At 53.2% G+C, this 10,653-nt stretch overlaps 2 protein-coding genes and 1 pseudogene across 2 annotated transcripts; 2 read left to right on the top strand and 1 right to left on the bottom strand.

Moving 5' to 3' along the window:
* Window positions 1–3,012: 3,012 nt before the first annotated feature.
* SAPIO_CDS9528 (uncharacterized protein) lies at window positions 3,013–5,611 on the top strand (the record flags this gene model as incomplete). The annotated part of the gene is made up of 8 exons (XM_016790898.1): window positions 3,013–3,073; window positions 3,137–3,438; window positions 3,655–3,666; window positions 3,749–3,853; window positions 3,923–4,096; window positions 4,156–4,419; window positions 4,485–4,602; window positions 4,656–5,611. The coding sequence occupies 8 exons, from the start codon at window positions 3,013–3,015 to the stop codon at window positions 5,609–5,611; spliced, it is 1,992 nt and encodes a 663-aa protein (XP_016639408.1).
* A 655-nt stretch (window positions 5,612–6,266) lies between these two features.
* Window positions 6,267–7,635, bottom strand: SAPIO_CDS9527 (Uncharacterized protein; the record flags this gene model as incomplete). The annotated part of the gene is made up of 2 exons (XM_016790897.1): window positions 6,267–7,375; window positions 7,437–7,635. 2 exons carry the CDS (start codon window positions 7,633–7,635, stop codon window positions 6,267–6,269), a joined length of 1,308 nt encoding a protein of 435 aa, XP_016639407.1.
* An 899-nt stretch (window positions 7,636–8,534) lies between these two features.
* On the top strand, window positions 8,535–10,499 carry SAPIO_CDS9526 (annotated as a pseudogene; the record flags this gene model as incomplete).
* Window positions 10,500–10,653: the final 154 nt, after the last annotated feature.

Genomic DNA, 10,653 nt, shown 5'->3' with positions numbered 1-10,653 from the left:
CCGTGCAATTGATCATTGATGCCTCCAAAGACCCACTTGCCTGCTCATTCCTCTGGATGGAATCCCTCCGATTTCTCATTGTTAACAATATTGATGAACGTCTTCAAACTTGTGTCAATATTCGGTTTAAGAAGCGGGATAGCCATGGACGAGCCCAGACTACTTCGTAGTTCAGCATAAATTGCTTCGACTAGGGATGCCCACTGACCGATCTGGACAAGCGACTTGATGGTTCGTGATGGATTCGCCAGTAACAGTTTATGTGAATGAGACAGGCGTCCTTTCTTGGTAATGTACGGAGTACTTCTTGCCAAGTAGAAATGTACTTCGTATACCCCGATGTTGTGGAGCTGCTGCAGAGTTTTCCAGGGAAATCCTGGGATGGGGTGTACGGAGTATGTGGTTATGTGATTGTGATGCTACCACTTCCCCAACAGACCACGAGGCGAGAGGCAATTCGTGATGGACCAGGTTTGTACTCTGGTCCTGATGAGGGAGTGAAAGCGGGCAATCATGTTATATCTCCCCGAGACCTTGGGTACTAGTGTCCCACACGGCTCGTATCGCACCTGCCCCCATGTGCGAGGCGAGTCAACACGACCCCAGTGTGGTTTCTGTACTCCGTACGAAGTATGCGGCCGACCAGCCTGAGAAAGGGGGGAGGGAGGGCGGGCCACTGAGGTAGGCCGAAGTGGTGGTTCCAAATGGCTCACCAGGTGGTCCTAACCCCTTTCTTACTTGATACAGGTATGTTATTGATTTTGCTCTTGACCGAGGTTGAGGTCCTGTTCGGCTGGTTACACGACAGGTAACACAAGGTTTACTTTGGGCGGGCCAGCGACGACCAGCCCAGGGCCTAAAACTCCCATTTCGCCAACTGTGCTGATCAAAGTCACTCATCAGCAAGATTCTGCTAGCGAGATACTCAAGTGGTGAGTCTGGTGACATGTCAACATGGGTCCGGGCAGCCTGGCTTGCCTGGCCAAGCATTTACCGCTTGCCCCTCTCGGTGTATTCATGCCGGCCTAGTTCGGGGTGGGTTGAGAAGCTGATGGCAATATGGCATAAAATGCATCATCCACACACGAATTGCTCTATACTTATTGATCTTGATGTTTAGTTGTTATACGAACAGGCCTCTAATGTGCAAGCCGCCGATTGAGAGAGAGAGCAGATGCCCTCCCATCAGCACCATGCAGCGGTGAGTTGTCCGTGATGTCGTCTCTGCGACTCGTGTCCGCATCAATGCGGCACAGTCGAGTGTTTCGGTATTGCCTGTTTTTCGTCTAGACTGCCAACCTTCCAAGCAGGGGTTGTTGGGATGGAGCATTGGCAATTGGCAACCGGGCAAAACGCCATCAATTGATATCTCGAGTACGAAGTACTTCGTAGATTGGGAAACATCAGGACGACTCCCTTAGTACCATTGCAAATTGCCACTCTCATCCGACGGCTGAGATGGCCGTATCGAAGATTGTTAAATTGCTTTATGCCAGGCCTAGTAGACTCCAACACCCACCCTGAGTCATTTGGTAAATAATGGCATGGCCGCTTTTGCCGCTCCTGTGTCACTCGAGCCTACTTCGTAGATTCATTTGGGTCCAGTTACGGCCGAGACGGCGATACCGGGGGTTGTGCCAACTTGTGACACTGGGATTAAGGTTTGTGTGCGATGTCGAATGCCATCATTGTACGAGCCATTTGTACTTCGGATGAGGTAAAGGAGAGTTAGTGTGCCTCTCGTCTGTTTTCGGTTTACCTTTCTTCTCCGTTTTATCTTGGATTTCCCTTGCTTTACATTGCTCCTCTTTTTTCGGTCTCTCCTCTGAAGAAAACACCCGCAACGCCAAAGTACCATCCCATCTCTCGATCCCGGACGATCTCCCTCCCAGTTCTGCTGATCTACCAGCCCGAGCACATGAGCTGCGATGAAACACGAACCCCGATCGATGGACGCATTGTTTTCCCTCTTGCAGCGCCCTGCTTGTGCTTGAACTGCCCTCACTTTCCCCATTTAATATTGACCCCCACCTCCATTTCATCCCGTAGCTGGCAATTAAAGGCATCACTAGTGCCAGAATCCTTGCCTTGGTCGCCCAAACAGGCCTCTTACACATTCCTTTCTGTCGTGCTCTTCCACCAAAAACCCCGCTCGACTTTGTCTTTCACCTCCCCCCTCCCAGTTCTGCTTTTCCGTTCGGCGGCCGACTCTCCTTCGGCTAGAGGGGCGATTACGAAGTATGAAGTAGACAATTTGGGACAGGTGAGCATGAAAGCTGGTCTGCCATCGTGAGGTCTTGCATGGATTGGGTAACATTCTTGTGATCTATCCCCGCATTTCATATCTTCCGAAGGAGGAAAAGCTCAAACTTGCCCAAGAGCCTACGAAGTAGGGATGATGGCTCATGAGAAAATATGAGAGCCCTGGACTCCCTTCATCCTCGGAAATACAGCTCTCTTGCTGTGTATCACAGGTTTGTACATTCGTTCATAATCCTCTTGACTGCTTGTATGCAGAGCAAGCAGAACAAATTGTGGATGTCATTTGTAGCCAGCCAACGTGAGCCAGTGATTTTTATTGTCCGTCAAGCATTGCAGTGTAAGAAAGTGAAGCATCTGTCGTGTTAATCATCCCTTCGAGACATCCTCCGCTTTTTTGTGGGACGGACCGACGGCAAGGGCGGCGACCAGCGAGACTGGAAGAGAGTTTTGAGATGGGGAGGGGTTGTGACCGTTGGACAGTTGCTGTCGGCTGATGTCAGATACTCAGGACCAAACACGTCCTGACGCGACTGGGGCGACCGGTGGACAACAACCATCACAGACTGGACCCGAAAGAAAATATCGACATAAGGGACGAGTAAGGGGATAATGACTTAGCCCTACTTATGTCTCGGTATCATTCTGTATTAGTTGCATCATAGAATTGTTGACTGCTGCGTCGCCCTCCAAATCTACGCCGCAACCTCGCAGCCAGTGTTCACAGAGGCGTGCGTCCTCTAAGACCCCGTGATGGAGATGGAAGTTGACAGCCAAAGCGAGCTCAACAACTTGATCGAAGATGTCGTAACTGGTAAGTATACGAATACGATACTTCGTCATGCATACATAACCTTCTAACTTTGACGTCCCGCAGCCTCCAAAGTTCCCGCCAAACGTCGTGGGGGCCCCATCAGGCCGACTGTTGACAAGCTTGCCTCGGCGACCTACGAACACGGCCTGCTGCCCGACCCTCTCAAGGACCTTATCGTCCTCCTAACGCAGACGAGCCACCTCGACCAGGCGAGCTTGGGCTCCATTGTTAGGAATCTCTACCCCGCATCCTCCGTCTCGAGCGATGTCGTGCTGCAGGTGGTGGGCTGCCTGGGTATCGGCGAGCTCAAGCCCTCGCTACCCATTCAGGCTGCGCTGCTGAGGTGGCTGGTCATGATTTACCATGTAATTGATGCTCCGAGTATCCTATCGAGAGCGTATCCCGTTCTCTTCAATCTGCTTGACGTGGCAGCCATCAGGTGCGGAGCGAGCTTGCGCCGCTATCCCACTTCTTCCCTCCCCACCCACCTGTGAAAGCTGCAAATTCTGACTGCAGTTCAGACCACAGCTTTGCCATCTCTTGGCGCTAGTCACTCGGCGGAAACATGTCCAACCTTTTAGGATCCAGGCGGTGTAAGTCTTAGGCGACTTGGTGTGTAGATTTTTCAAGTCTGCTTCCGAAGCTAATCTAGTTAGACTTGAACTCTCACGTCAGACTGGCAAAGACCCGGCATTAGTTGGTCTGCTGAGAATCTACAAGGACTACTACCCGGAGATCATCGTCGGCGACGCCGTCAGGGGACGAGCATCCGCCTTCAAGGTTCGTTGACGCTCACGCCCCCATCTCACTTATTCCTCGCACATCCATGCTGACCGGCATCTTCACCAGCATCCGGATGTCGATTGGCGACTTAGATTAGACGAGATACAGGCTGCCCATTCAGAAAAAACCAGAGAAAATGCAGCCTCTGCCCCTCAAAGTGGCTTCCAGGTTCGCCACAAGTACTTTGGGAGGCCGAAGGCATCTGTCATACCATCAGTCCGCACGGCACATGCAACGGAAGTGAGTTTGGTTGGGCCCCTTCTCTTCCGAGATGTACCACTCACTTATGGCTTGTTTAGCAATCGGTAACTTTGGAGGAAATCAATAACGCAGCGACATTTGTCCAGCACATCGAAACCATTATGCTGCCAAGCCAGCTGGTTGCTGTCCTGGCGGACCCGCTCCTTCAGAAGTTTCTCTTGCTTCGCCCAGATGAGGAGGCGTATACGAGGATACACAACTGGATTTCCGCGGTTCTTCAAGATATCAGGACTGGAGATGCGGATTCGAGTACTATTAATGAAGTGCTTGGCGTGCTACGCGAGTATGTCGCTGTTACCAAGGTAAGGGAGATAGTCACCTCCTAAGGGCGATGACTTATGAGGTCTTTTCATTAACTTCTTTGTAGAAACTCCCACCGTTAATACTGAACTTTTTCGTCGACTTCTTTAAAGTTTGGAATGGCCATGATGGACGAGACTCCGTACTCGGAATCCTCCCTTACACACCAGTCCTGGAGTTTGAGAGTATGTTCTCGAGTACCCTTCAGGTTTACCTCTTTTCTTCTAACACTTGCCAGAACTCTACGAAAATATATTCCATCCCCTAGAAACATGTGTCCTTGACAACAGCGCTGAGTCGCAACTGTCCCTGCTCAAGTTTTACACGGAGCTATTACGGCACTGGTACGCGTCACTCCTCACGTCAGACGAAGTCCTCGAATATGCTCCGAGGACAATTACATCTGTCGTCGACCACGCCCACCAGCTCGCCCTCACTATCACGCAAACCAGCCCGACCCTCGCGGCCGAGTTCGCCGTGATCGAGTTCCTAGAGCAGTACATACCCATCCTCAACGACGAGCGTCTCCGCAAATACGTCCCCATCCGCAACCCCCCGGACACTCTCGTATACACCCTCTTCTTCAGCCAATCACTCACCGTCGTTTCCCGCCTCTGCACCGTCTTGTCCAACTACAAGCAAGGGTTCCAAATGGCCATGGCCGCCAAAAAGTCAAAGACCCCTACCCCGGGCGCCCAGCCCATCACCTCCTCCACATACCCCCTCGACTACATCAACCGCTTCAACGGCTTCCTCATGGACATTTGCAACTGCGTGTGGCGCATGCGCGCCTTCACCGACACCGACCCAAACGCCCTAGGCTGCCTCGTGCCGCGGTCCCGCGTCCGCCTCTTCGAGAATTACGTCGAGTCCCTCCCCGGTTCGGACGCCCCGCTCGCCCTCTACTTTGGCCTCTCGCACTCGCCCGTCCTCAGCTTCCAGTCCATCCTGGCGCTGAGGCAGCTCGAGGATGAGGCGCTCGAGAAGAATCCGAGGGCGCTGGCTACGAGGCACCCGGGACCCGTGACGCAGGCTAGCTTGGTGAGGTTGAGAGAGGATGGGGGATTGGTGCTTTCGTGGCAGGATTATAGGTTGGCGGTGTTGCAGCGGCTGGAGGAGGAGGGGTTCTTGGGGATTCCGGATTTGATGAGGAATACTATGAAGATTTTGAAGGCGGGGTCTCGGGCGAGATGATGGAAGTGTACGAATATTATAACGATGTTGGTAATGGTTTCATGTAAGAAGCGAACGAGATGCACTTTTACACCCGTTCTCAAACATCAAACAAGTCACAAAAATAAGAGAAAAAAGAGGTAGAAAAAAGAGACCAGCCATGAAATTATACTTCCAACATTAGCTCCACGGTTGAGGAAGAAAATCATCGACAAAAAGGCCAAAAAAAGAAGTGCGGTGACTCGGGATTGAACCGAGGACCTTCAGATAGACTAAACCGAAGTTTTTCCTTCAGTCTGACGCTCTCCCAACTGAGCTATCCCCGCTTGAGTTGTTTTTACTTCATTTATTCGTCCTTATTAACGTACTCCCAGCGCACGAACCAGCGCCACCGAGCAAAGTCCTTCATCTCCATCAGCAATGCGAAGTAAAAAGTTGGTTAATTCTGTTTTGGAGAGGATATATTTATGATATTTTTGTTTCAACGTCTATTGATGTTCATTCCTCTGTATTTTCTCTCTACTCATCTGCTTTTAACAGCAGATTGTCTGCATGCAAACCAAAGCGCCTCGCCGATGCTGTAAAGAATCATCAGTGTGGAGGAAAAGCCCTTGCATATTGAGCCGTGAACCAAAGCAACTTAGACATCTTAACCCGACAAGTCCTCTTCAAGCACCTAAACCGCAGTCTTCTCTCCCTCCTCCTTATTCAAGTTCGTCCATGCCGGATCATTAATCTTCTCCCCAGGCTCACCCTTAAAGTGATACCCCCTAGCCCTAGGCCTCTGGCCCGTCGGCGTCGGCAACTCAGGCTCATACGCCGCCGCGAAGGCCTTGCGAGCCTCCTCAAACGCAGCTTCTCCCTCGGCGAGCTTCGCCCGAATGGCGGCGAAGAACTCGCTCATGACGTGGTGGTTGTGGATCTGCAGCAGCGTCCAGCTCAGCATCTCGTTGGCGTTGAGGAGATGTCGGATGAAGGCGCGGTTGTGCTTCGTGCAGGTGTAGCACTTGCAACCGGGCATGGGGGACTCGAGGGACGTGTTGTTTTCGATGGGCCACATGTTTACGCCTAGCGGGAGGTGTTCTGCTGGTTTTTCTGCGTTTTGGGTGGGAGGGGTGAAGGTGAATGTTAGAGCGATGCCGTTGTCTGACATATCGTTGATGAATGGAATGAGGCACATGTCTGCGCCGAGAGCGATTTGGCGGAGGACATGATGAGGTGTGGGCGGAGGTTGGAGAACGAGCCGTGGGAGCGTCTCCAGGGACTTGTAATGTGATAAGTCGGGGATGATGTCGGCATCGTAGATGGCCAGCCCTGATAGCGAATCGGCTACTTCCTCGGATAGGTGCTCGAGGTATTGCCATTGGATGGGGCGCTCCACCGGCGGGATAGGCGCGAAGACTGCCACGCCCTCAGCGCTCGCCGGGTCGTCCTTCCGGTTCTTGAGGAAGGTGTCCACCCAGTCCTCTGTCCTATCCACCATCTTGATGAGTTTCCTAGAATTAGGATTAGAGCTCGTGTGAGGCAGGTCCACGAGAGGGATCGCGATATCTGGCCTCAGCGTAGCGATCCTCTTGCTGTACTCCTCAATGGGGATGTTGCGGAAACCGGTGGACGTGAACACAGCCACGTGCTTGTTTCCATTTCCTAGAGGGGTTGTGACCGGGGGTATCCTTCTGGCGCCCATGATGAGTATGTGGTCTTTGGGGAAAGCTGTGAATGCCTGAAGGGGACGACGCCCTGCGGAAGGGGCAAGATAGATGGGCGGGTCCTTCTTCTCGATGACTATCAGAGTTGTTAGTCGCATGTGTGATCTGAAAAGAAGAGTTGCATCGCGTCCACATACAGTCCTCAAGAGCCATGTACGCGGCCTCGAACGATGTGTGCTTCTTTATCGTATCTGGTGTAAGATGTGGAAGCGTGCCTCGGGACGTGAGCCCGATGAAACCGGGCGTGTTAACAGGGAGTCGGTTTGGAAGACATAGTCTTCCTAACCTCACGCCTGCGCCGCTTCCGGCCACTGACTTCAACACCTGAAACCCCATTTCTTCTGATTCTTGAGTTGGGACGTTGTTCCCCTCACTCATGCTGGTAGATATGCTTCCGCCAGGGGTGGAGGGGAATGACAGGGCAAAATATTTTCACTCCTTGGCGGCGCTTTACACAACAGCAACCCCGTCTCGTATGGGGCGCTCCGGTGCTACGAGTCCCCTTCAGTGACCGACTGCTATCGTGTGAATCTCGAGATCTAAGGCTTCGATTAATATGGCAGGTGGTCACGTATGCAGTCGCGATGAGAAGCGTTCCTCTCTCAGGTTTGAGACTAAACCCTAAAATCCGATATTCGGACGAATATGCGAGGGTATGCGTTTAATGATCATCCACGCCTCGATAGTGGCATGGTCAGGTCCACTGGGCTTAGTGAAGCCCGTCCGAGCCAATCGTGGCAGGAAGTCCCCACCTGTGGGGAATCCTGACCTTCTAATTCCTGACTTTGGGGATGTTGGGCGACACAACGTGCTCTTTAAACTTCCAGCCGAGACAGCGCCGGTCGCACTGGTGGAAGGTTCCTCCGTTATCAACATCCATTGTCCGGCCATTCCGAGTATAAGAGTTGATATTCCCCGGCATCCCTTCGGCAGCTGGGGAAACTACTTACTTCTCTCTCGTTAGGTAAATATAAACAATCACCCGTAAAAACAGTCCTTCATTCCCGTCTACCCACGCCAACGCCCACGCCCCGCACCACCGTTGCACTGCTCATGCTGCTTACGCTGCCTACCACGTATTCAGCCTTTGAACGCTCTTTTGTCTTGCCGGAGTTTCCGGGACCACCACCACCCTGCGGAAGCGAGACGCATAGCGGATCGACACCCCCCAAAAATAAACCCCCCATAGCGTACATAGCCTATACAGGCAACGTCCTCCCATTTCCAACAACACTATGGTTCGCAGGAGCTACGACGAGTCCACACCTCTCATGTCCCACTCTAACCAACCCGATGACGACCACCCTGACGCTCCGATCCCCGACACCCGCCTCGAGATGGCCGATTCAGACGGAACGACAGGGTCGGACGAAGTAACCGCTCAGAAAAGGCACGCTTGGGTGCCCTTTGCCGTCCGTCGACTCTGGAAGTCGACGGTGGCTTGGACACGCGGCCCTGCACCTGGCGGCATTCGCTATACCATCACGCCAATCTTCCCCAAGGTGCAGACGTACCCGCTCTACCTCGTCGAACGATTCCTACCTCGAAAGAAGCAGCGCATCGGTGTCTTGGGGTTGTTTTTGGTCCTCTGGATCGTTACATTCGCTCTCGTCAAGCGGCAGGAAATATTTGCCAGCGAGATTGAGGGATGGGGTGACCCGCAGACGATCGGCTGCGGCGCCACGTACTGGGGTCGTGGGAATAATTGTGGCGTCAACGGAGACGACTGCCGACCCTTTAACGGGACTGGGTTTCCCTTCCGGTGCCCAGCGAATTGCGAAAGCTACCACGTGCTGAACCCGAGAGCCGTGGGCAACCAGACGGCGATTTACCGTCCTTTCGTCATCGGCGGTGCGGCGCCGGGGTCCAACGAGGATGCGATCTACCGTGGAGACTCGTATATTTGTGGGGCTGCGATCCATGCTGGCGTGGTCTCAAACGACGATGGAGGGTGTGGTGTTGTGACGCTCGTCGGCCGGCATGACAGCTTCCCGGCCTCGCGAAGGAGCGGCATCGACAGCCTTGGCTTTGATTCATACTTCCCTCTCGCTTACACGTTTCTCGACGGGATCAAATGCCGAGCGAAAGACATGCGATGGCCCCTTCTCGCGGTTTCCGTAGTGTTTACCTCGGCCATGTCGCTGTTCACGTCGTCCTCGACGCTCTTCTTCTTCACCTCTTTCGTCGGCATCTTCTGGCACGTCGGTCTAGCGTCGGACCCCCCACGCCACTACTCGATTGCCGACCTCGTCTCCAACTTGTTGGGCAAGTTCTTGCCGGCCATGTTCTGCGCGTGGGTCATGTACGACAAGATGGGCGTGCGGCGGACGCTTAAGGGTCTCACGGCGCAGGTGGAGAAGACGGTCTTGTGGCTCGGCGCCTGCTGGGTGGGGGCGCTCGAAAACTACACGTTCAACTGGATTCCTATCCAACGGCTCAACAAACACGATCTTCAGCAACAGCCCGGTGCTAGGGGTGCGCTCGCCGGCATCATCCTCGTCCTACTCATCATTGTCTGCTCGCAGGTCTACTTCTTCCGCCAGGAAGGTCGGCTGCTCAAGTATCTCAAGCTCTACACCCTGTTCGTCCTGTCCATCGTCGTCTGTCTCGTCCTTCCGGATTTGAATTTGCGGTTGCACCACTACATCATTGCTCTTCTGTTCCTGCCCGGAACGAGTCTCCAGATGCGGCCTTCCCTTTTCTACCAAGGCTTGCTCATTGGACTTTTCCTTAACGGTATCGCGCGCTGGGGCTTCGACCCCGTGCTGCAGACCGATATCGCGCTCCAAGGCGATGCTCAGCTAGGCTCCAAGCTGCCTACGATTCTTGCCCCGGAGATTACCGTTGGTGACAACTCGTCGACCATCACGTTCCGCTGGGAGGATCCTCCTGGTATCACCTACGACGGCATCTCTGTGCTCGTCAATGACGTCGAGCGGTTCCGAGGCTACTATGACGATTCGACGAGCAAGGTTGATAGGTTCGTTTGGGAGAGAAAGGGTGATCTCAATGCTAATGAGTATTTCCGCTTCGGATACCTTGATGGTCGGACGGGGTTAGATTACACCAAGGCTGGTGTCTGGACGAGAGATAAGGAGTGGGTTCAGATGGCGCCTGGGCCGTCGAGTGTGAGCGGTGAGACCGGGAATGTGGAGGAGGACGAGGATGCCGGTGCCGTGGCTCGCAAGTATCGAAAGTAGGATTCACAGGTCCATTTCATCCTTTTTTAAGTTTTTCCTCTCTCTTTTTGGGGCAGATTTCAATGGTTTTTCATGTTTTGTGAGCAAGTGGCGTTTAGGATTGGCCCGGTCTTTTTGTTTACAGCATAAAGTTTTTTCCATTAGTTGTATCTGA

This window comes from Scedosporium apiospermum (assembly GCF_000732125.1).
Source record: "Scedosporium apiospermum strain IHEM 14462 chromosome Unknown SEQ_SAPIO_0143, whole genome shotgun sequence".
NCBI lineage: Eukaryota > Fungi > Ascomycota > Sordariomycetes > Microascales > Microascaceae > Scedosporium > Scedosporium apiospermum.
Note: the sequence above shows the minus strand (reverse complement) of the source record. Positions and strands in the feature narration are given on the sequence as shown.